Genomic DNA, 27416 nt, shown 5'->3' on the forward strand with positions numbered 1-27416 from the left:
TGTGTGTGTTTGTGTGTGTGTGTGTGTGTGTGTGTGTGTGTGTGTGTGTGTGTTTATAACACATAATTCATTACCACATATACAAGAGCTTAAAATAAATACAACTATTTTACCTGATCTGCCATCCCTCTGGAAGTCCACATGGTACCATTCCCCATCGTTGACCTTCTTGTTGACAGCCCGGGTCTTGGTTGTGCCTGAGCCCATGTCTAGTAGAAGGTAAAGGTGGCCATCAAGCATCTCAATGGCAAAAAAGTCCACCTTCATAATTTTGGGGCCCTTGAGGTCTTTCTGCTGCTGCTGCTTGGGCTTGCCATGGCTAAAGAGCAGGAGTCCATTGGGTTCTGTGGTGCGGAAATCAAAGGAGATGGACCCAGCTTTCTTTGCAGTCCACTTGCTGAGGATGATGTAGGACTCGGGTGTCTCGAAGGTGACAGGGTCCAGTGTGGCCACGTTCTCACACTTGAACGCCACCATTCCACTAACCTTCATTTTTGGGTCACCTTGTTTGGCCAGACGAGACAGCTCCAACCTCACATCGTTGTTCTTGTATATAACCTTTACATGCGAAACAGAGATACAAAACAAATTTGAGATGAGAAACAAAAATATGATGAGAACCTAAAGAACCAAAGGCAGAACTATCAACTGTAAAATACAGCTTGTTTTGTAAAAACAATAGTAATATATGCATGTAACTTTTGTTTCCTGCAGTAATGAGTATGTGTATTGTGTCCACACCTAAATGTATTGAAATATGTAATATTAAAATTTTTGCTAAAATTTTTTTTTTTAAATAAATAGAAAAATATAAATAAAATTGTAACAAATAACTGGCCCAAGTACAAATTGTTTCCAATTGGCAGTAGTTAAATAAAATAATGAAGTTCAGATATATAGCTGTTTTTTACTTTTCACTTTTTTGCAAAAAATACTCTGCTGTGCTTGAAACCAGACACAGAAAATATCCTGAAAAATCAGCATGAAAGTGCATTTTGTATCATATCTGTATTGATTATGACGCAGTGTGTTGTGCTAGACCATACTGAGCTAGAGTAATTTTGCGTAATGTTCAATATAAAAAGGCTCCAGCCGGCTGACTTTTTTTTCACTAACTGCTCTTTTTTCTTTTCTCCACATGGCTGAAATGCTGTGATTTTCGACCCAGCAACAATCTGTGAAGCGCTCAATATCTCGCTCTGTTTATTCCATTTCGATTTTATTTAAGCCAAGAAAAAATAATGGAATGCGGATACATTAAAGGGATACTGATGAGGCTTCAAAAATGTCAGTCACATTGCCACAAAACTAAAGCCATTCCTGCAATTACTGAGCCATGTGCAGTTCTTCCCCATTTCTTCTGACCTGTCCACTTTGTGCACTTCATAAACTCAGTTGAAATTACAACCTATTTCTAATAAAGCCCTTTGTCTCTAGAAGGGAATGAATGAGGGGCTTGGGGCAATTATAAGGACTGGACTCGTGTATCTGTGTGACTTAAACTAGACCATCAGCACACTAGAATATTTCAAACAAAGGGTTTGTTAGGGTAAGATAAAACCCAGTAATGATGGATACAATCAATTAAGCCACCTATATACCGATACAAATGTGTTTTACACTTTACTACGTTCACAAGTGTGTATCTGTACAAACATCTTTAGAATTATACTGATCTTGTGTGAATGAGTAGAATCTAGTCTAGAATCTTCTTGCTGTGGCTTATTGGCAGAGTATGAAGGCTTAACACGTTTGTGTTTACAGGTTTAAGACCTTGGGTAGTCCATCTAATCTGAAGAAATGACATCATTACAGCATGGCCCAAGAAAGGGATTACATGTGAATGTGAGGACGAAGCGCTGCTGATGGTAGCCGTCCAGACATCTGCTGCACCACAAGCTGCACCTTCACGCCCTGACAAACAAACTCATTGATTTCTTGTGTGTTGCTTTTGAGATGAAGGCTTTAGCTTCAAAGAACCTTTGCTGAGCCCGAAGCGTGCAGCTCATCTGGTCAGGTATGTCAATACGATGACACACAGTTGAGTTGTACCAGAAGCAGCTTGTTTGATCTTAGCAATGACCCAATCAACAAATCGGTTTCATTATCATCCAAAATCATTCATTTGCCGGTTTGTCGTGTTTGTCCATTTGACTTTTGTTTATGTGTTTAGAACTGATTACCATCATTACTCAACATGACAATATATCAGCATTGTAAATATGTGGGATAACATTCAAACCAGTAATCCAGGGAGAAAATCCAGCACTATTTTCAAATACACTTCACTTCAACATATAACATATTACTTGAATGCAATTGGGTGGGATACCAAAAAACTGTAAGTGTGAAATATGGAACTTTTTTCTACAATGATGCTGATGGATCATAAACTATATTTTTTTCTACAATGATGCTGATGGATTATAAACTGAATGTTTTACATTTGCATCATTTATAAAACCATTAACAAACTGGATTTTCTTCTTTGTAAGTAATGCAAAGAAGTTAACATTTATAAAAGACTGTTTATTGGGTTGAAATGGCATATTTTTATTGTTGCTGTTGTCATTTATTTGTTTATACTGCATAAAAATGTCTGGTAAGTCGACTTTCTTTGCCATTGAACACCGGTGTACACATTTCATTGTTGCTTTTGCATTGCTAATGCCAAATCTGTTTCAGTATATTCACATGTGTATTTCCATTGTTATCACAATGATGGTCAACATACCTAGCTACCTCTTGTTCTTTGGGAGCAGAGTCAATTCTTGTAGATTATTTTCGATTCATTTGAATTGATTGGATACAGTTGACAAAGAAAATTGTCTTCTAATAAAACATTTCCGAGAATGGCTTTAAACAATTAAAATGACCCACGTTTTTTCATTCCAGGGCAGAAAACTATAGATACATGTAATTTATTGCTGTCTTTTCAAGCTAAATAGTGGCATGTTTAGTCAGAGTTGAAACTGGTGCAGTTACCTGGTAGTCCTTCCTACAGGGAAACTGTAGCTATCTATAACAAAAGCTAGACTTCTCTCTTATGTATCACAGCCACATTGAAGACATCCTTCAGAGAAATGTAACTATACAATGATCTACATGCTACTGCCTCTCCTAATTATAGATCTCCCAGTCACATGCAGTTGCCCCATCATTCCTACCTGGAAGGGATTACAAGCCTATAAGGATTTGATCAGAAGACAAAATTTCTTTTGTTTAACAAACATGTCATTATCCAAAGCAGTAATCTCACTCTTTAAAGAATATTCTAAAGGTTTATGCTCCAAAAGGGGGGTAAGAAGAGGGTGACTGTGTGTCTGAGTGCTATTTTTGAGTCTGTGAAAAAAAAACTAACAACTCGGAGTTCGCAGCACATCATTAAAGCCCACAGCAATAAGACAAAATAATGCATGTGTTACAGTGATTTTATAACAGGCAATGGTGTTTTCACATATGATGTGAAGGAGCATAACTAAAATCTCCTTAACCATGACAAAGTCACTGTAAATCATGCCGTCGTTAGGCATATTGTTTTACCATAACAATATGATAAAATTCAGTTAAAAAAACAGCTACATTTATAAGTGGTGCTTTTTTAAAAAAGTGTCTCTATAATTATCTTATATTCTTCTTTTACTTTGCCATGTAACTCGAGCCACATTATTTGTGCTAAGGACATGACTGAGGGTAGAAATCGACAGGCCTATTGAGAAGAATTGTGCAACGACTTTTAGAAGCGATCAGACTTACAATGTTCAAACAGCAGACAAAAATATTCACACATTTTTGGCCCATAGAGAGTAAAAGAGTAATACAATTTTGGATGTTGTTTGGCTGACACGCTCCTATCAAATATCCTGTTGTACGTCTCACTGAGTAGCCCAATATACAGAGAGATCACGTTTTGGACATTTTGGCCAGAAAATGGTGTTATTCAAGCCCCATAGAGAATAATAAGAAAATTTTAGGCAACTTTAATTCCCCCACAAAATTCCCATTTGGGATTTGATCTCACGTTTTTGTCTCAACACTGCTAAGATGTACTTTCTCCATAGGAAATGTGACCTAACGACAAGTCCTAACTTAGTTATACGTACTCACACATGACCACATGTTCAGCTGCATGTCTGTGTTGGATTTTGCACAGGAATGCACCACTTGTATTTCAATATTAATGCTATCAATAATAACAATAATATTCTTCCTTCATACACTCTAGTATGTAAATAGTAAGCTTCAGGTACTTAGCAACATAACAAAGGCAAAGATTACAGTATTCTATGGAGAGGACAGTATTTATTGTATTGGTTTAAAACCTGGTACATTAATTACTGTGATATAGTTACAGGTGTATCGAGGATACGCCTTAGCTCTGTCTTTGTTTTATGTAGAGAAACGTTGTCTCATTTCACTGTGTACTGAAACAGCTATATATGCTTGAAATGACAATAAACACTTCTTGACTTGACTTGATGATATTAAAACAGCTTTGAATAAAGCTCAACTGAGCAAATGTAAATTGTACTGCAAAGTTGTACTTTTCTGCAACTGGCAGACCAGATACAGTAAATGCCCCAATGGGACAGAGAATTTGAGAAAGCTATAGATTTTTGAGATTTGAGAAAGCTATAGAAGTTTTTTTGCAATAGCACTGTCTCAATTTTTACATCCATGTTTCTTTCCAGCGAAAAGAGATAATGATCAGAGAGTATCCCAGAGAGAGAGCTTTCCACTAATAAAAAGCATATTTTCCCCTATTAGTCAAACCTTTAGCTTCCTCTTATACAGAGAGTGTATTTATCCTGTTTGTCACGCTCTTGTTTATTTTGTTTATTACTGCTGCTGTTGTTGACAATCTGTGACCTATTTTCAAATTAGCAGTCTTCAGATGTGAGGCAACCTCATCAGCAATATTAATTAGCGAATGCATTTCAGCTGTGCTGGGTGTATGTTGGAGGCAGCTTATGGGCCCCGCGCTGAAAAAGCAGCAGTGAACTGATGAATAATTCTCTCAGTTGTTGATGCATAAGGCTTGGTGTTTTACAGGGTAGAGAAAAGTGATGTGACCGGAATGCATAAAGGGGCATCTTGAATAGGACAACACAAAGAGCAAAAAAAAGCAATGCTCATATCAGCCACTACATAAAAATTACAATATCTAAATGTGTGATTTTCATTTGTGTGTGTGTGTGTGTGTGTGTGTGTGTGTGTGTGTGTGTGTGTGTGTGTGTGTGTGTGTGTGTGTGTGTGTGTGTGTGGCACAATAAAAAGATAGAAAACAATAGAAAGATGTGTGGTAATTAAAGAAATTTTTTTGCATTATTAATTATCAATCCTAATTTCATAAGAAAAAATCATAATTGCAAGTGTAAGCCATGAAAAGCTGTTTGTATGAAATGATGCTTGTCTAATAATACTGTAGCGTTTTTCAGCAGCAGTGTCTATTTATTTTAACAAGTAACTTATCACAATAATAGGATGGTAGCAAAATGAAAAGCAAATCATTGATGGACTTTATTATGTAAACTCAAACGCAGGTTTGGAAAATCAGCAGCTTATATCACATATAAATTTACACTCACAATGTCAGACGTGTCATCACTTTTTAATGCACATTTACCTGAACGCTCAAAATGTACAGATATGCAGTAGGGTATGCTCAGGAATTGCCACTACGGAAGACGAGTGTGTTATATGCGTATATGGACCAGAAGGGGCTTGAAAGGCAGGGCTGGGAATGTGGGCATGTTTTAAGTCCATATATGGAGCATGAAGTACTAGTACTAGTATTAGCAATTCTGTAAGCCATCTAGCTAATATGAGCAACTATGACATAAATCTAATTGGCTTCTTGCACTAGCCAGTTAGCAAACGAAACAGATTTACCTTGATTAGTTTTAGTTATATTCATAAATGTTTAGAATTCTTGTTACTAATGCTAGTGAGCTTGCAAACCTGACAGGATTTCTTCGAAATTATCGAAACGACATAATTATCGAAATTCATACATTTTAAAATCCTAGATTCAGATCCTAGCTTTAAAAAAAAAAAAAAAAAAAAAAGGTTAGGAAAATTGCTGTTCATTGAGTTTCTTTATTTCTATAACTACACCTTCAGAAGTGTCCTCCTCGACTTCCCTCACAGGTTCTGTAAGGAAAGTGAAACTTGTCCTAATAAGATTAAATGGCATTATTCTGCACTTCTGTTGATAGCCATTGTGGTAATTTGAGATAACCTAACAGGTATCTGTAGCAATTTTAAAGGTCAAATTCATAAATGTTCATTATCGTCTCTTCTAATGCTAGCCGCTTAGCTAACACCAGCTCACTTAACAGGATATCCGAGAGCCAGACGCCTAGTCAGAAATGTTTTAAAGGGCTTGTCTTTGAGTTTAATATGATTCTGTCCCACTCAAAGACACATCCATCAGTCTGCAGACACAATCCCTTTATAAATTGTGTAAATTTTCTTTCAACATTTCTTTCCTGTGAAGAAAACTACAAGGGTGACATTTCCGAGTCATTACAAATATCAAAATACACAGAATCAACTGTGTTTTAACTTATAAGTTTAATTAGTAGAAAGTTCAAGTCAGGAGCACATGCCAGTGCAACTTGCAGTAATAGTATGACTAATACAATATTTGATTAAAAGATTTAATTCTCCTAATATCAAAGATTGAAGGGCAATGTTGTGCGTGGTGTGTGTGTGTGAGAGAGAGAGAGAGAGAGAGAGAGAGAGAGAGAGAGAGAGAGAGAGAGACGAGAGATTGAAACGAGATAACATAGAGATAACTATAATAGAAGAAGAGCAGAGAGATAGATCGCTATAGAGCTCTTCGAGCTCTATATCGCCGACTTCTCCCATACTCTCTCTTTCCTTCCGCTCTCTATCTTCCCTCTCTCTCTCTCTCTCTCTCTCACCTATCTCCGCTCTCGCTCTCTCTCTCTCTCTCGCTCGCTCTCTCTCTCCGCTCCTCTCTCTTCTCTCTCTCTCCTTTCTTTTTGTGGTTACCTCCTTGAGGCAGCCCATAAAGTTGTTGCTAACAGGAGATCCAGGCAGGTCGGCAGTGCTGGGGCTGCCCCCGACATAGAAAAAGTCATCGGAGCCTAGCATGGTGTAGTCCTCTTGTGTATATCCAGTGGTGGTGAGAATCCCATCCACGGATATTGTAACCTAGACAACAAAGCACAGGGAAAGGACACGCTATACTCACACATAACTTGAATGCTGTTATAGGGCTTTAGTCCCCCTCGTAAGGTTTTGGTTAATTAGTTGTTTTGTTTTCGCTTTTGATACTTTTCAATAATTAGCACTTGATTTAAAATAAACCCATTTTCATGTCTGTTTCAGGAAAGAGATATTACACTTGTATGTCTTTAGACGTTTCCATTTTGGTGTTCAGTTCTAGTCTGCCAGACCCACAGTATGGGTTAGATCAGTTTAGGTTAGGTTAGTTTAGGTTAGTTTTCAGTTTGGTTAGTTGAGAGAGTGAGCGGCACAGAGGCCCACACTCGGTGTTAGTATTGCCAGTACTGGAAAACAAAGATAAATCAGCAGACACAAAAATGGTGTTAGTAGCATGTGTGCGCTAAAAGTTAGTATTGCTTATGTACAGTGCATGTCGACTACTTTCATGTCTTTATGTTTCCATATAATGTTAAACAAAGGACACGGCATGCCACAGAGGTTAGGAATGAAAGCACAGGCAATTAGAGCCGCACACATTTCACACAGCTCTGACTGAATGGGAAGCAGGCTTCATGATCTCTCCCTCCCTGCATGCATACAATGAAAGAGAAAAGAACAATTATTTTCTGGGATTTAAATTGGACAGGAATAAAAGGAGAGCAAGGGAGAGAGAGAGAGAGAGAGGACCACAAACAGTGAGCACAGCTAATGAGACCAATCACAAGAGAGTGTGTTTGTGTGTGTTTGTGTGTGTGCATGCAGCTTGGTCACTTAGAATATGAAAGTAAAATCAAGATAAAATAAAGGAAAAATCACAAAGCAGACACCCCTGTTAGGCTCAAATGGCCTGATGCAATGCGGAGATGTTAGTAAAGGGGTGACGAATACCAACGCCATGCGGAGTGAAGGCCCATGGTGCTGTTGGACCAATGAGACACACAATGCCAGCTAACTGAGTCCAGCCAGTGAGCAACATTTCACACAAAAGAACAAAAAAAAAAAAACAGTAAGGGAGTAATGTAACTCTAAAACATGGACAGGACAAAAACCAAATATGATAAGTCAAACAGATGATAAGATAAAAAAGGGGACTTGGGCAGGGAGGGGGAAGTAAGCGTAAAAGAGTACCAACCGCAGTTTCCCCCATTTTTTGTTAAGTATTGATGTCTACGGTTCAAAGAAAGGAAAATAGACACACGGCAAACCCAAACTAAGAAACAATTAGAATGATATCTACCGAACAATGTAGTTTGTTTACCATAGCGTGTCCAATGCCTGAGTGCTTTGTGGAAAAGGGGGGAGAAAGGAAATTAAAAAACAGAACACCATTCCTCAGTCAAAAAAGATGGTCTGTTGCCAAGGTTAGTACATCAGCGTTGCACGTTAGTAAGAGGTAATTGGTTAGTAAATGACACATTCCATGGATGAGAGGTTAGTTTCTTTTCCCCAAAAAGCAGGTTAGTAACATTTAGAAAAGAGCAAAGGAAGAGAAGGAGAGGAGAAGCAGACTAGAGTTTTGCACCAAAGTGCTCCCAGTGCTGTTTCATCAGAAATTCAGCCGGTCTACCATATGACCACACTGTTAAACACAGCCCAAAGCCTAACATCTCCATTACCTGACAACTGATATCTACATTCACTACCATACTACATATCATTATTATATGCCTTGTAAATCTTGACACTCCAAAGACTAGACAGGTCTTTATGTCTCATCTTGGTATTTTGATATAATGTGATAAGTGATGTAGGAATGTACTGATATTTTTAGCTCTTTTTTTAATCGTGCTCTAGCCTACAAATGTAGTGCAAAAGTCTAAAATTATTTCTTCAGGTTTGAAGCATATTCACTTGACTGCATCTTAAAAGACTTTCCAGCAGATGCACACTCTACAGAGTCTTACTATTAGATTCAATAATACAAGGTGTCTGTTATCCTGCCTATGGTTTTATTCCCGTATTAGCATCATTAATCTGAGTTCAAATCTCTCATGTCACGACATTATGGATATTAACATTTCAACTCCTGGCCAAGTAGCCATTGCATATTTATGACCTCTATTTTTAGTGCAACTTAATGCCAAAAATACATATCAAAGCATCTACTGCCAGGAGAAAGCTTCCTGTTAAATCTTTTACCAAAAACAGAATTCTATCCAATCTTGACCACCGCCTTTTGTTCGCGGTTACCTGACGGAGATTCCTGGTAACCTTCACATCATGCCAGGCATTGTCATTAAATTTCCCATTGACGGGCTCAACCAGGGCCTCGAAGGCCCCAGAGCCCAGGTTGATGACCAGTGAGACGGCTCCGTTCTTCAGCGCCAGGTTGACATAGTCAGCCGATTTGCCAGTGTGGAGCATCAAGCCATTGCGCTGCAGGGTCTTGAATGAGAGCGTGATCTCATCGCTGCTGCTCTGGATGGGGTTTGGGGAGAGGTCGTAACAGAAGTACTCCGAGCCCTTGAAGGTTGCCACGTACTCCTCTCTCACTGAAAAAGACAGGGGTTTGGGGAAGAAGGGGAAGATTGCGAAAATTTATGGAATGCAGAGACTCATTAAGACTCATAAGACAGTTGAACAGACTTGGTAGATAAAGCATTATCTTCCCTCCAACACACACATTGACCACATAAAAGCTCACGCTTGGCCACTGTTGCTCTGATCGACATGTGAGAGAGTATTGCCAGCCTACCCACCCAGAGAGCATGCCCAGTTATGCTCTTATGGAACCATCGGACTCTTGATCTTCTGACAGTAAGAAACCTGCCAAATCCCATTAGTTTACTAGACAAACTTAACAGCATAAAGGTGAATTTTTTTGGTACCGTAGGTATGCACAAACTCCGGTCCATCTGTTTCTATTCACAGCCATTAGCTGAGTTGGGGATTATCCTCATCAGTTTACCTTGAATCCACCTTGTATACAATTAGTAGTGCTGTTTGTTGACACACCCTCAATTGAGTATCACTGCTGTGAATGTAATACCTAGTCAATGGTGATCAAATGGTGGTCTCTGTTCCACTGATGGATGGGTTGAAATTGTGCAGAGCAACAGATCTGTACCAGTCAGTAACTTTAGAGATATAAAACAACCTTCTGTATAACTACATTACTAAACGGCCAGAAAATACAGGTAGAATGAAGACAAAGTGCAAATGTATTTGTTTAGACCTATGTCATCTATCCTTCAGCAGTACGGCATGGATATGCTGTCACTTTACTGTGTATCCAAAGACTGTATTTTGCATTAATGACTAGAGTAAATATGATGCAGAACAACTTACCTTTAGTCTCCCATGACTGCTAACCAGTTAATAACAACATGCACACACTCACCTCTGAGACAAAGGTCAGAACCATCTGGTCATAAATGAGAGCCAAGAATCATAAATAAACCAGGTTCACACTCTGCGCCCATATCACACTCAGAGAGTCATTACTGTAAGTGTTCCATACACTAACACACACACACACACATAGATTGCTTATGGGGTTATTTTGATCACTTGCCTTGAACTCAGTATTTGACTATTACAAACGTAAGTGTAGTGAATCTCTACAGTAATTCCTTTACCAGCTGAAGACAGATAACACAATGACTCAGATTTAGTGCGCTCAGTGCCTCCTCCTTCATGTCAAGAATTTTAATGAGACAGGCTATCTTTTTAATGGCCAATTCACAACAGGAATGAACCAAATTACCATGAATCCTGGAATTTACAACACAATTAGGTCAGTGTACAGACTAATTTACAACAGGATTATCGAGAATATTCTCCAGTGGGAAATGCTGAAGGGTATCAGCGGAGTCTCTGTGCTGTGCTGGAGGTAGTGAGGGCTCAGGGATGAAGGGTGGATCTGAATCTGGCTCTCTTCCATCTTCTTTTCATTGAGCTGACTCAGCCTGAGTATGACACAGCGCAGGAAGCTGCCCACAGAGTCACACCGGCAGGTCTGCATTCATGCATGGACACACACTCGTACACGGTTTTACAGTTGTACACTCTAGCACATGCAGGTAGAATGCAAGCAACATTAATTTAACAGTAATTTAATTCGTATGACTACAGCTTCCCAGCCCGATGCCAATATGTGGCTCAGCCACCCGGAATGCTTTATCTGCGTTCCATCTAGATGTTTACTAATGTGATTTTCTTCACTTTCCTATCTATCATCTCTCCCCTTCTTGCTCAATCAGATTGCTCTCCACACCACAACTATAACCACACTACACACTCACAAGGAAATTCTTCACCTCATCTGACATTTGTGGCACTGAAGCCGTTACTCTAGAAATAGGCTCTTCATCAAACCGCTACATTTTCTGTGTGACATTTTGTGAAGTGCAAATAACCAATAATGAGTGACAGCTGAAGACGACATCAAACTCCATTTGTTACATAACACTAAATTTTCGGTGCCCCTTTTTCCCTGAGCTGGGACTAAATTCTGTCATCCGGTCGACTATTTTATTCATAAAAAGGTTTCTTTCTTTTTTTTTTCTTTTTTCTAGTGGCCGAAAGATGAACTTGGAGCGACAATAAAAATGTAAGACATGCTTATTTTGCAATTATCTGCTAATCAAATTAAATTAAAATCCAGAAATGCTACGATAGGCTTTTCCCACTGGTTTCTACTGCTCTCTCTCCCTTTTATGTTTTAATGCTACAGGCGACAATTTTGCCCTGAGGACATGAAACCAGAAGTGGTTTCAATGTTGTGGACTGTGTCTCTAAAGGAAGACAAGCTATTGTCTTTTTTTTAATTTTTTTTAAGCTTAGTATTTTTCGGCTGGTATGAAGTGAAATTAATGTTAGCTCTTCTTCTTCTTGGCACCTTCCTTAAAAAAAATTCATACGCCAGCTGTTTGTAAATAGCTCCTGGTAAGGGCAGGTTAAAGAAAAGTTAATTATGCCTTAAATAAAGCCATGTCAATAGTGTCACCATTAATTGACTGAACTCTGGTGTATGCTGCAGATGCAATATGACAGGGTCTGTCAAATCAATACTACTGGAAGGTTTTAATGAATGTATTCTTTATTCCCCATACACGTCTCTACATAAATTCATATTAATACACCCACTGCACTGCTACAGACTTTATACCATAGAACAGAATTGCTTTGAGCTCGAGAATTAGATTTGAAAGCAGAAGATTGATGTCCTGTCTTGATGTTTGATTGATCGGTTAGTTCATTTGTTCGGGAAATTAATTACGCCTAATGACATTTTTACCTACTACAAGCTTTTCTAAAAGCAGTATGAATTATTAATATGTATGTAATATGTAACAGTATGAAATACAACCAATTACCTTTGGGACTTTAATTTATGCGGATAATTTTGACACGACAATGAAATATAAAAAGATAACAAGAGGATGCAAATGAGATTTAAGAAATTGTCAAATAATCCATTACGTTCTGTAGTGAGACGAATTCTCTTGCTCTTTACTATAAATCAGTTTGAAAGAGTTTAATGTGTGTGCACTGTAAAATCTTCTATAGTTGCATGCGGGACGATTTGACTTGCAGACTGTAGCTAGAACATATTGAATAGGAGGTTTTTATTCAAGTTCCATTGACAGACAGGTTTTATGACACAAAAGCTTTTTTACAACTCAGTTGAGTCAATATCTCCTGGTAGGAGAGATAAATGGCTAAAGGGTCAATATCCCGATATGACAACTAAAGTCAGAATGCTGCTTAAATAATACCTCGCTATTAAGTACGAGGGTGGCAGAGATAGGAACTGCTAATGGTGCTCCAGTTATATCAGCACATGTTCCATAGTCAGTGTTAATGCTTGTATCTAATCCCAATCCCTCTGGTATTTCTACATTATCAGACCTATTACTTAACAAAATGCAGAACTATGGTGTTAAATTACATTATATCACAGCACTTTTGAATGAATTCTTGAATCAAAAGTTGTGGATTCATTCACTATCTGCAATATAGAGCATAGATTTATATTAATTAGCTCATCTTAATACATTATTATTATTATTATTATTATTTTTTTTATATATAATATACTCACTCTCTCTCTCTCTCGCTCTCATTTTCTACCGCTTTATCCGAACTACCTCGGGTCACAGGGAGTCTGTGCTTAGGCGTCATCGGGCATCAAGGCAGGATACACCCTGGACGGAGTGCCAACCCATCGCAGGGCACACACACACACACACACACACACACACACACACACACCGGAAAATTTTCCAGAGATGCCAATCAACCTACCATGTCTTTGGACCGGGGGAGGAAACCGGAGTACCCGGGGGAAACCCCCGAGGCACGGGGAGAACATGCAAACTCCACACACACAAGGCGGAGGCGGGATTCGAACCCCGACCATGGAGGTGTGAGGCGAACGTGCTAACCACTAAGCCACCGTGCCCCCCTATATAACATACACAAATATACAAATATACTCATTGAATTGGTCTCATTATGAGAAAGAATAAAAAAAAAACTGGTGATAAAAGATACTATAACAAGTGAGAAAAGCTACTATCACTGATAACACAAATTAATTTGTGTCACAGATGTTCCACGACATGATATACAACTGTAAATGGTTAAAAAACACAACACATTATTCAGTAATAAATTAGAAATTAAGATTTTTGTAAATCGGTGTAGTTTTTTTTTTAGGAATAACACAGTTTAAGATGTGGGAGCATAATTTCCCTTTAGTAATGTACTCAGGTTGGTATCACGCCACCCTGGTGTGAATTACTGTCATGTAACAGCATGTCCCATTGTGTTTAATTCCTTACTTATTGCATCAGGAAGCCATCCTATTCTAAATGATGTATATTAAGCCTACATTTAAGAAATAGATTGAGGATTATTCCAACGCTCAATAGTATCGGATCAGATTTCCCTGTTATTTTCCTTAATTTGATTTTTTTTTTCTTGTGAATAGACAGGATGTTTGTTTTTTTTTAAACCGCATAGATTTTGTGTTGTTTAAATACATTTGTACACAGGACACAATTACTATCATTTCGCTAAGTTTTAGCAGAACTAAGCTACTGTAGCTACTTGTCAAAGAAAGTATTACTTTTAGCTTATTTAAACATATGCAGTCTTAGAAACAAGATTCATGAAATCGCAAGAATCTGTTCAACAGAAAATATTCATGTTTTAGCTTTATCTGAAACACATCTAGACGACAGTTTTGAGAACTCACAGCTTACTGTTGATAAGTACAAATTATATAGAAGAGATAGAAATCAAAATGGTGGGGGAGTTGTGTTTTATGTAAAGGAGAATATTGTTGCTACAATTAAATCAGATTTAATGTGCAAAGATATTGAAATAATATGGTTACAGATTAATCTTCCATTTAATAAGCCATTTTTGGTTGGTTGCTGTTATAGACCTCCAAACTCAAATGTAGAGTATGTACAAAAAATATGTGAAAATATGGACATGGTTTCAGATCAAAATAAGGATATCTTTCTGCTTGGGGATTTTAATATTGATTGGTTTTCAAAAAGTGCTCATTGCACAAAAAGTTGTTTACAATGGCTACTGTATGTAATCTCAAACAAGTCGTGACACAACCCACAAGAATTGCTATGGATAATACATCTAAATCAACATGCATAGATCATATTTTTACTAATGTTCCTGATTTATGTTCACAAGCTGTTTCTGTGGGGGTAAGATGCAGTGATCATAACCTGATAGCAATTTCAATAATGATGAAAATTCCTAAATCTGGTGGAAGGATCATGTATCGTAGATCATATAAAAACTTTAATCTTAGATTGTTTGTTGATGAAGTCAATAACTCAAATTGGTCTGCAGTTCTTCTCTTAACATTTTTATGGACACTTTTAGTAACATAGTTGATAAATATGCACCTCTCCGGAAAAGATCTATAAAAATCAACAGTGCTCCATGGTTAGATGAAGAGCTAATGTCCCTTATGAAGCAAAGGGACAATGCCAAAGATATGGCCTTCAATTCAAAATGTGATGTAGACAGAGTACATTATCGCAAGTTGAGAAACAAAGCTACAAAATTAAATAACATAAAAAAGAAAGCATATTATGGACAAAAAATCTCCAATTCTAGGAATGATAGCAAACAATTGTGGAAAGTATTAAAGGAATTGATAAGTCAAAAGTGTAAAAAGTCAAATAATTTGAATATGTACATGGAGACCAACAATGGTGACATTATTGGTAAACCTTGTGATATTGCCAATCATTTTAATGATTTTTTTATATGCAAAGTAGAACAATTAAGATCATGTATGACAATGCAAGATATTGAATCTCCTTGTGACAATGTTAGATTTATTATGAGAGGGAAAACTTGCTCCCTGTCATTTAATACTTGTAGTGAGGACAACGTTAAGAAGTTGCTTATCTCCTTATCTGATGAGAAAACACATGGTAATGATCATCTTGATGGCAAAATTTTAAAAATTGTTGCAAATATTTTGTGCAAACCAATATGTCACATTTTTAATAATTCAGTAGTGTTTCCTAAGCTATGGAAACAGTCTAAAATTGTACCTTTACTTAAAGATGAAAAGGCAGGGTTTACTCCTAATTGCAGACCAATTCATATTCTTTCTGTATTAAGCAAAATATTTGAAAGGTTACTTTTTAATCAAATGCTAGAGTAATTTACATTAAATGAATTGCTAACGAGTTCACAGCATGCCTATAGACCAGGCCATTCAACTAACACTGCATTAGTGCATATGGTTGATCAGTGGCTTACATATATGGAGGATAAAAAACTTGTTGGTGCAGTACTTTTAGATTTTACAGCTGCATTTGATGTAATTGACCATGATATTCTGTTGTCAAAGCTCAAGTATTATGGATTCTCACAATTGTCTGCTTCACTGATAAGGAGTTATCTCTATGGCAGAACTCAGCAAGTATTTTTTAATGGTAGTTTTTCTGATAGTAAATGTATATCATGCGGTATTCCACAGGGCAGCGGTCTGGGTCCACTCTTATTTTCAATTTTTGTGAATGATTTGCCCCATGTTGTTAGAAATGCAGAAGTTGTACTGTATGCAGTTGATGCAAGTTTATTTTGTGCATCTCCTTCAATAACCGATCTAAGTATGAAACTTCAAAACCAATTAAATTTGATTATCAAATGGGTTAATTTGAACAAATTAGTACTAAATATTTCCAAAACCAAATGTATTGTTTTTGGTACTAAACATTTGTTAAATAAACCTTGTAACCTAAATTTGACTATTGATAGAACTTTGGTTGAGCAGGTTACTACAACTAAACTATTGGGTGTCAAGCTGGATAATCAGCTCTCATGGACTGATCAGATAAATCATATTGTGTCTAGGATGGGCAGAGGCATTGCTTTAGCTAGGAAGTGTGTGCCGTTTTGTCCACCCTCAGTCATGAGAACAGTAGTCCAGTCTTTGGTCTTGTCACACCTGGAGTACTGCTCAGTTATTTGGTCCAGTGCTACACAGGAGCACTTAAAAAAACTTCAACTTGCTCAGAATAGAGCTGCCAGAGTTGCTCTTGGCTGTTCGTACAGGACCGGTGTGAATGAGATGCACACTATATTAGTATGGTTGAAGGTACAGGATAAATTAAAGATAAGTCTTCTGTGCTACATGCATAATGCCATCTATAAAAACAACCCCAGATTTTTTGTGGATAAATTGGTTTACAGTGGGTATTGCCACCTACATATTACTCGGCAGGTCAGCTCTGGTGATCTAGTTGTTCCTTTTGCACAGTCAAATTGTATGAGGAGAACTGTACTATTTAGATCCTCAGTAGCTTGGAATCAACTGTCAATGTGTATAAGACAGATATGCAATATATCTTATTTTAAAAAGATGGTAAGAAAATAAATGATCTGTAATGAAAACTAAGTGTAATGACTCAAATTGAAGTGTATTTATTCTTTTGATAACATATTGTAAAAAGTGTAATGTGATTGTGTATAATATGTTTTGATATTGTAAAATGGACCCCAGGAAGATTAGCAACCACTCGTGGAAGCTAATGGAGTTCCAAATAAATAAATAAATAAATAAATAGATAGATAGATAGATAGATAGATAGATAGATAGATAGATAGATAGATAGATAGATAGATAGATAGATAGATAGATAGATAGATAGATAGATAAATAAATAAATAAATAAATATGGTTCAAGCGTCAAATCGAGTATCCTGTGATACCACTGTATGAAGTCAGTGTGATATAAATGTCAAAAATCAAACACATTTGTTGTTACTTGCCAATGTTTTTGATAGGTCATCTACATCCCAGGCTGATGGCCACTACCCTGACAGCAGAGTTATTTGAGAGAGGTGAGATAAATGGCTAGTCTAAGCTAAAGCACAGAATCCATTTAAATCTTAAGGGAGACTGCACTACCTCCAGATTCGCCACAGCACAAAATCATTTACCAACCTATTCAAACAACAACACAGCAGCTCCTCTTACTTCATCCCTGCTTGAAGAAAGTAGAACCAGCACAATTTGGCCTCCCTTCTATTACCTATCTATTTAATGGCACTGTGTATGTGAGCATTTGTCATCTTATATCCAAGGAATGAATGAATGAATGAATAAAAGGAGAAGTAAACAGTGACTCATGGTTTGTAAACCTGGGAGGTCTTGGTAGGGAAAAGGTATGTGCTCTAAGAATGCTCAGTTGAGGAAATCTCCAGCTGTTAGTCACTTCATCAGCTAAGCTATGGATTTATAAAAGACCTGTTTGGATCTTCATGAAGTGCAAGATGAGTGCTCTTATACTTTTCCTTCAGATTTTAGTCTTTCTTTTTAAGTACTTTCACAAGGCCTTTTCAAACATTATTTTTCCTGTATCCCATTTCTAAACAGGATTTGTTTATTCCAGTATTATATAGCACAGATGGCTAGAGTTAGAAGCACTGATAATTAAGAGATAAAGAATGACACATAGAAGAACTGCAAAAAAGTAAATTGTTGTTACATGTGTCCTTGTTCACACCTCTCTACCATAACACATCCCCCCCTTTCTTCAGCATTTATCATCATCATATCTCCGGTCTTCACACCTCCGTCCCCAACACCTTCAGCCGGCATACATCCCTGAACAATTTTCACTCAGCAAGAGTGTGTTCATGTTTGTGTGCTTCTGTGTGTGACAAAATGTGTGTGTGTATGTGCTAATTTTGCTCAAATTCGCCTCCATATATATATATATATATATATATATATATATATATATATATATATATATATATATATATATATATAGTATAAATGAAATCCCTTAGAGGATGGTAGGGGATGTCCATCAGGGGTCTGTGTTTGGACAGAAAGGTCAGAACTGCACCCAATCCATGATCCACCATCTCTTCCTGTTCATTTGTAGATGGAGATGAAAGTACAGTGGTTAATGAGAGTTGCTGTGGAGAGTTAGTGTAGAGCAGTCTAACGACAGTAAGGAAAAAACAACAACAGGAATGACAACAACTGCAGATAATAACACTGCAATTACCCGAGCTAAATATATACCAGCGGCTATGGACCACTGACAGCAATAACAATCCTATTAAAGAAAGAGCGGACTGCTGAGCTGGTTATGCTGACACTAAGCTTACACAACTGCTAATAACACCCTCAAGTATCACTTAATAAACATTATCAACTGATTTATAAGTAAAAATATTCTGCACGTAATAATTCCAGGTAATGATTAATCCCAAGCGGCTAGAGCCATTCTCAGTTAGTTCTGAATTCGAACACTGCATTACGTATACGTATGTCTCACCTTTACAGTGCATCGATCTTCATGAGTAGGATGCTTTAATATTGATTTATTAGTCAATTGATTACCCTTCCCCTTTGTAAATCAATCTCCAAACCAAACCGAAACACTGACAATTGCAAAAGGATCATAACACCCTCTGGTTCATTAATTCCGACAATGGAACCTCTCGTTAGGACATATTGTAATTAATATCACAACGTATGGCAGGTATTGTAGATTTCACACAATACACGTCCTCAGAAATTGTTAAATATTTTATACAGGATAATGACAAGAAGGAAAAAAATGAGATCTAAAGGCTCACACACCACAGTTCTGTCCTTTTATGTGAGCAAATCAATGAGAGACCTTTAAAAAGCTTTCTCACAGAGATATCAATTGCCTGCGAGCACTCGTCTCTGGGTCACTTGAATACATTGCACGAAGCAACATTTCACTACATTTTAACATGGACCATAAAGAAGAAAGATTAAGGTGGTAAAAATTGCTGCGGGAGAGAAAAAAAAAACTATTAGCAAATCTACAGATGGATTGGATTCCAGGGTTTTTGTATCACAGAGATGGGTAGCTGTGTCACAGACTTCAAGATGTAATAAAAAGAAAATATTTTAATCCGATTTACACATTGTTTTGGGAACAGAAAGGTTCTGATACTAACCATGAACATAATTATACTGTATCTCTGTATTACTGTATGTCCACAAGAAACATATAGATCACTATATTCTCAACCTTTAAAGTTCAAATCCCTTCCAGGAATTCATATGAATGATCCACTTTTATGGTATTTACTATTTTAGAAGCCCAAATGTTCTGAAAGCTCTGAGTTCATGAGTTGTGTTAAACCGTTGATGTTGGTGTAATCACAGTGCAACTTTATTCATATGAAGTCTGCTCTTGATTGGAAGTGTTGGCATTCCTGATGATTTTGTTGTTTTTTTCACTGCCATTCTGCCATTTTTTGTATACAATAAAATCTATGAAAGCTATTTCTATTTGCCTAGAAACCATGTTCTCATAACCTGAACCACTTGAACAGCGGGCGTATCATGTGCTTGACTTTCATGGCAAAAGAAAAGAAAAATTGTTTGGAGGCAAAAAAAAATAATGTTGAATTAATTTTTTTATATGCAATCTGTTTTGCCTAAAAGCACCAATTCTTCATCATTTTCTTGGTTGCTTTTCTGACTAATACCCACAGACTTTTGGTAGATGGCTTCCTCTAGGCGGATCTGTAGCTGTGCCATATTTTTCATATTTTTTAATAATGGATGCACTGATGCAGGATGTTCAGAGTTTGGGATTTGTTTTTTTTTTGTTTTTTTGTTTTTTAAATAATGGCTGGTACATTTCCAGAACTTGTTTTGACAGGTCCTTTAGGTTTTCATGATCCAGTTTGTTTATTCAGATTCTTTAACATGTTCTCTCACTGGTGTGTTCATCATATGCAGCCATAATTTTTAATATTTAATATTTAAGTTTTACTTTTCCAAATTATATACATTTCAATACTATAGTCAAATTAGGATTCTTTCTTATGGCTGCACAAATTCGAGAATAATTTTTTTAAGTCAATTAAACTTTTTTCATTTTCACTATACAATATGCTGTGCAAAATCAAAAGGCAGAAGTACTAAAGAAAAGAAGAAAAAAACTTGCAAACATGGTGTTGAATTAAAGGGCATCCAAGAATTCATCCACAACAATCTCAAATGAATACAATTCAGTGTAAAAGTAAAAGGTTTCACCAATTGTGAGTTTAACCGAAAGGCCAAACTTAATGAGACATGGCTGCTAAGTTTTTACGTAAAATAATCAGGAAAAACTGGAAGCACTCCTGGGAGTGACTGCATGCTATCAGCAGACAGCTATCAGGAGCCAAACCGCTGACCTTTTGAACAATGTCTGCCAGAAAATAACGGGCTTATTGTTTACTGCTGTCTTCATTAAATTCCGATTTTGATGCTCATCTTTGGACATTATACAGTATCTTATTAATTGTATCAGTTCACCCTTGAGAGCTACAAATAATGTGTTTGGGTTTCCGGAGTCATTAGAAAGCTATTTTGTTTGTGGTTATGGATCCATGGTTTCATGTTGAACGCAGACGTCCACAGAACGTATTCATATCCACTATTCATATCCATGTAACCTGGGAAGATCGGCTTAATGCCCTAAAACAAACACTTCCTGTAACACAGTAGCACAGCAGTGAAGCAGTGTGATGAGGCACACTGTGTCGATTCAAATATTTCCAGCTACCTTCACACTCCTCATTACAGGCTTTTTCATGCTAAGTACTGTGTTAGCGGACACACACACACACACACAGACACACATAGGTATACACACCGATACACACTATATGCTCCACCGCAGGCATCTCCATCTCTCTTGCTATTGAGCTCCCTTTAATGTGTGTAGTCTCAGCATTTAAATACCTGACTTTATTCCACACTTGCTCAGGAACACAGAAAAAAAGCCACACGGCTTAATGTTGCAGGGATGCTGCATAAATATCTACAGGGTCTGTGAGAAGGTTTGATTCATCGTGTTCCTCTGACATCCAGTTAAGGGGATGCTGTCGTTTGCTGTCATTATTTATTTCAATTCACTTCCTCTTCTTTAAGAACCTTTGCTGGACCTTATTTAAAATGTCCCTCACTGTCACAGTTAGCTACCTCTCTAAAGCATCATACCAGCATTCCTTCCTCACACCCAGGCCTTGCCATATGTCCCAGGGTTCAGTGTACTGCCAACTCTTCCCCTGCCTGCACACCCAAACCAACAGCACCTACTGAGAGAGAGAGAGTGATAGATAGATAGATAGATAGATAGATAGATAGATAGATAGATAGATAGATAGATAGATAGATAGATAGATAGATAGATAGATAGATAGATAGATAGATAGATAGATAGATAGATAGATAGATAGATAGATAGATAGACCGAGACAAGCTGAGACAGAGAGAGAGAGAGAGAAACAGAGAGAGGGAGAAAGTGAAAGAGAGATGGATGGGAAAGGACTGAGACTGGTAGAGAAAGAAGAGAGCTCTGTGCTGCCTGAGTGTAATTTGATGTAATGGCTTGGCTGTGAATGTGGATATGAGGGATAGTACTGATACAGAATAAGAAGAGACATGAAAAGTTGAACATCTCTGCCCTTCACAGCAGTAACACACTGCTGAGGCACATGTACGATATGCCAGGAGTCAGGAAATAGGCCTCATTTATCACGCTGGATACAAACGGAATTATTCACAAGATATGTGGTATTCAAGAAAATCGTACAATTGCAGAAAAACAATCGTATCCTACTCTTGCACTCTGAGTGTGCATAAGTTTACACATGAAAAATGAACTAACGTAAACCTCAGCCGATCGGCTTTAATTATACCATCTGCTAGTTATTGCACTTTTATTTAGAGATTACAGTGTCAAGGTTAAGTGTATTTAAAATATACACACTTACTGAAATTTTTCTTAAATCCAGTCATTTCATATTAACGGAATATACTAAAGAAATAGTAGTTATGAAAAAACATAAAGAACTAAAATAAATAAATAAATAAATAAATAAATCGTAAATTAAGACAAATAAGACCAGAAATTTTTGTTGTGTGAAATTGTTGTGTGACTCTATGCTTTTCACTTGACTCACTTCTAATTTAGCTTTCCTGTAATTCGGTCAATTTCAAAGGGTTGTAATTTTTGGAGAAAAAAAAAAAAAATATATATATATATATATATATATATATATATATATATATATATATATATATATATATATATATATATATTGCAGTTACTAAAAAGCTTTGCCTTTTATGTAGTTTTGTAGGCATCAACAAATAAAAATAACCTGGGCTTGGTTGATTAGCATTCATCAACAAACACATGAAGACAAACGTTTTTCAAAATTACAATTTTTGTAAAACATTGATAAATAAAGTCCACTGTTACACACAGGATGCACCGAGCGAAGTAATGCAAAGCAAACAGGAAGTAGTCCATGGAGACAGCTCATTTCATGTAGCTCATAAATAATAAATTGACAGGGAACTACATAAGGTCATAGATCCTATGTGCTTTGTGGAATAGTCTGATTTCTATACAGTAAGCGATGCTAATATTGAAATATCAGGACATACCTCATCTACAGTATAGTAAATAGAAAGTCATTGGGGATTTGGTCTAATTTGTTTGCAAATTGTTTTCAGTAGGCCTAAAAATATCTATATATCACTACATTACTAAGCTACATTAAACATTTAATAGTTAAGTAGTAGTTAAATAGCCAGGTAGATTAGCTAACTGTAGTGAATATATATATATATATATATATATATATATATATATATATATATATATATATATATATATATATATATATATATATATTACAGATAGTAGGAGAACCGTGTATTTCTAATGTGCAGGTGTATTCATGTTCGTATACCTTGATATGCTTATTGAGGGTAAATACAGTATATAAAGAAGGTGTATTCATGTTCGTATACCTTGATATGCTTATTGAGGGTAAATACAGTATATAAAGAAGGTGTATTCATGTTCGTATACCTTGATATGCTTATTGAGGGTAAATATATAAAGAAACTTGTATGTCTTTTATTAGATTAGTTAGCATGTTCATTCAAATTACATATTGGAGGTACTTCAAATATGAGAACATAATAAAGCCTTCTCTTGAGTGTGTGTGTGTGTGTGTGTGTGTGTGTGTTTGTGTGTGTGCGTGTGTGCGTGCATGTGTGTGTGTATGTGTGTGTGTGTGTGTGTGTCCTTTCTGTCATTCAGCCAACAGTTTATTAAGCCACTATCTTCACTCTGCCATAGTTCCCCAATCGCTCTGTGTCAGAGATAGCTGTGTTTAGTGCCTCTTAATGGAGTGGCTGAATGCTACTATATGTCAGTATTCATCACTTTCCTTTTGCTGATTTCATTCTACAGTCCAGGAAACGAATGATCAATGTGTTTCCGTTCTCATGCAGAGCACCACCATGACTGAGAGAAGAGATGTGCTCTCTTCTGCAATATCCCAGGAGCCACAGTGAGATCCTGTCAGCATCTTAACACATTCCCCACCAATAGCCCATCTCTCTCTCTCTCTCTCTCTCTCTCTCTCTCTCTCTCTCTCTCTCTCTCTCTCTCTCTCTCTCTCTCTCTCTCTCTCTACCTTCTAATAAGATTCTATATCCTGCCCTCCTCTCACCTCCTCAGGCCTTTGACTGACTCACTTGCTACAACAACACACCGGCAGCCATTTTAAAACCCAAGATGGCACACAGCAAGGTAAACGCCACACTTTAACAAGCAGTATCACTGACAATAAGCCACACAGAAGTAACACATGCAGTCCATATGAGGTTTGATCGACAAATTGAAAATGATAATTCACAATATTTTTCAAATTCTGTACATATTGCAAAACATAGGAAATTATACATACTATACATATTATATATTTTCACATTTTCTATGGAAATTTGAACTGAATTTGTAGTGAATTTGTTATTGTATTCTCATAAGCTGAGGATAATCACACCCGAATGATTTTTTTATTAAATCAGTCAAGCAAACTGCTATGAAACAAATTTTTCCAAAAATGAGCCTGTGAGGCAATGGAAATGATTCTTATGCTCATAGAAGCTCATCTTCACACCAAGATGAAGAATAAAACTACATGCTCTATTTAGTGCTCCTGAATTACTGTGTAACTGTGCCTGGTTTGCACCCATTTATTATTATGGATAACACAGAGACGTGGATCATTTCTGGCCCCGTATCAGAAACTGAAGCAAAACCCACAGCCATATGTGCAACAGATTTGCACTGCAGTAACGCTTGAATGCAAAAACATCAGTTTGTGCTGTACTGTGACAGAAACAGTATTTACACACACTGTCCCTTTCCCCAAGTTTGTAAATGCCGGGATATAAACATTGACTAGGGAGAAAGGACAGAGAATGTTGGCAAGCAGAAACGTTAATTGTCAGTATGTAAGAAAACAAGAGTGGGTTGCAACGGCAGGGAGGGAGACGCAACTACTCATTTCCCATGAGTCTGTTTTGTGCCCGTCTCTTCCCCTCGGATCAAAGAGGAGAATTTAACAGCGTGCCTAGAGCGCACACAGCAGCAGGACACGGGGAGAGGAGGACAGCTTCGACGAACAGGCACAAAACACAAGAACACGAATCACAACCCATGCAAAGCTCATCAAAGCACTCCTGGGTATTATACTGAACCAGAACCACTATGCTACGACACCTCGTTTATTCTTTAGCTTGCTTTCACACCACAAAAAAAAACACCACTACAATACTGGCAGGTCTGAATCCCTTTCTCCAACGCCGACACACTCCATCAGGACCCCTTAATAAGAGAACTCTGGAGAAAAAAATAAGAGAGAGAAAGTGAGCAAGAGAAAAAAAAAGGTCTATTGGAATGGAAATGGGAGTGTGTGGGTAGGCGAAAGGACAAAAAGGACGTTGCAGTGAAAGCAATCCTGTCCCCAGATGGAGAAGAGCCTTATGCTTGCCTCAGCCTCCTCCACCTAGTCTCCCAACAGACGCACACACAAACACACACACACACACACAAACACACCACCTCAGGTAGGGCTTTATGAATAACCCCATGATCCATTAAAACACACACACCAAAATGAGCTGAGGGAAAAGTGCTGCCGCTCACTGATAAGCCCCACCGCCTTCTTCTGCAATTAATCTACATAATTCTGTGTCTTTCAAATATCAAGTCATTCCTTTCATGCCTCAGCTGTTTACTTACTTCACGCTGAAGTTAACGTAGAGAACCCTGACGCTTCTCTATCTCTTCCCTTACCTTCCCTTGCCTCACTGCTTCTCGCTCCCTTCATTACCTTTATCTCTTATTTATACAATCTCAACGCGACTCTCATGGCAGGACATGGCTTTGCTATGTCAACCCGCTTCTAGCACACACTACGCACACACACCTACATCCGCATGCACGCACGCACACTCACACACAAGTTTAAGAGGTGAATGCTGACTGCGACAACACACGCTTCACTGAGTACCTTACACACACACAACCACAGCGCTGTCACTTATCTTCTCTTGCATGGCCGCTTCGCCAACAAAACATTTCACTCTCCCTCCGCTGAAGCTCCATATCACCTTTCACACAAAAAACCCAAGCCAACCCTTGAGTCACGAATTTCCGACTAAAATCGTTCCAGAAAACATCCGCATGTCTGATTGCGTAGAGATGTGACCTGGACGAGTTACAGAATGAAGTCTAAGTCTGACATTCATCTTGCTGGAATTCTACTTGTCGCTGCACAGTAACTGTTATTTCAGATGTTGAGGGGGGGAAAGAAATAAAAGTTATTTCTCAGAGCGCGGCTTGAACAGTATCAAATAACAGAGCAAATGTAATTCACCCTTCGCGGTTCAGGGCGGAATTGTTCTCTCAAATATTGGTGTATTTGTAATGGAAAAGCCATTATCTTCATTCAAGCCCCAAGGCTAGTCTTTACCACACACGCAAAGAAAAAACAGGCCGTTTTTAATGACATCCACCATGAGTAACACTCGCCATGAAAATCTCAACAGATGTCATTCCCTCAGCAGCAGTAATCACAGCCATGTCAACTGTGGAGCCTGACACTGTGTCAGCTTTTCAGTCAAATATCACTCACAAACAGCGATATAAACAGAGATACTGGACCAACTCTCAGTGTACAGCATCAACAATTACGGTTAAGACACGACACACAGAAACAAATAGTAAATAATTATTAAAAACGACTCTCCTCTCCTTGTGCTGGTCTGTTCAGCCCTTTATTGTTATTTGTGTTGTGGTCATCCAGCAACTCAAGAGAGAAGGTATCTGGTTTTGTCGTTTTGTTAAAGAAAAGTTGTAGAATTGTAATAACCATACATCAATGACCAAGCAAATGATTCCAGAGTCATCTTTCAAATCTGAGAGTGACTTGCTAGCAAAGTTCCTGTGTATGCCAGAGGTTGAGGTATACTACATTTAAATACTTTTTTCTTTTCTGTATCGTTAGCTTAGTTAGAAATGCTTTTCCCCCAAATTTAATACATATTTCTTAATTAGCCCAGAAATTGAAAAACAAAACAAAATCCACATGAACCAGTATTTTAGCTTTCCAGCCTGATAATATAATAGTCTCATAAATGTGATATATAATGTACTGTAATTAAATATTAAGACTATCCTCATGAGTACAAACTCCAATTTGCAGTTTTAACAGCCCAGTGAATAATGCTGGTTACCAAAGAGTGCCTTGAATAAGTATTCACCCCCTTTCGCTTTCAAAGCCTGAGTCTGAAATTGCTATCCACTTAACTAAGATTTTACGTTTTCATTTACACAATATCTAACATCTGCTGGTGT

General features: G+C 37.4%; 1 protein-coding gene across 15 annotated transcripts in view; it reads right to left on the reverse strand.

Moving 5' to 3' along the window:
- nrxn1a (neurexin 1a) overlaps positions 1 to 27416 on the reverse strand; it is a 157272-nt gene that overhangs the window by 81958 nt on the left and 47898 nt on the right. For 11 of the 15 annotated variants that reach the window (XM_027177427.2, XM_047817462.1, XM_047817461.1 and 8 more), the window contains 4 exons: positions 9388 to 9689; positions 8456 to 8479; positions 7021 to 7182; positions 114 to 558 (listed from right to left, as the gene is read on the reverse strand). In XM_027177427.2, the coding sequence (XP_027033228.2) occupies positions 114 to 558; positions 7021 to 7182; positions 8456 to 8479; positions 9388 to 9689 (933 nt within the window). The remainder of the gene's footprint in view (positions 1 to 113; positions 559 to 7020; positions 7183 to 8455; positions 8480 to 9387; positions 9690 to 27416) is intronic. The other 4 variants (XM_047817460.1, XM_047817463.1, XM_047817458.1 and 1 more) reach the window with 1 other exon arrangement.

Source organism: Tachysurus fulvidraco, chromosome 8 (genome assembly GCF_022655615.1).
Source record: "Tachysurus fulvidraco isolate hzauxx_2018 chromosome 8, HZAU_PFXX_2.0, whole genome shotgun sequence".
Lineage (NCBI taxonomy): Eukaryota > Metazoa > Chordata > Actinopteri > Siluriformes > Bagridae > Tachysurus > Tachysurus fulvidraco.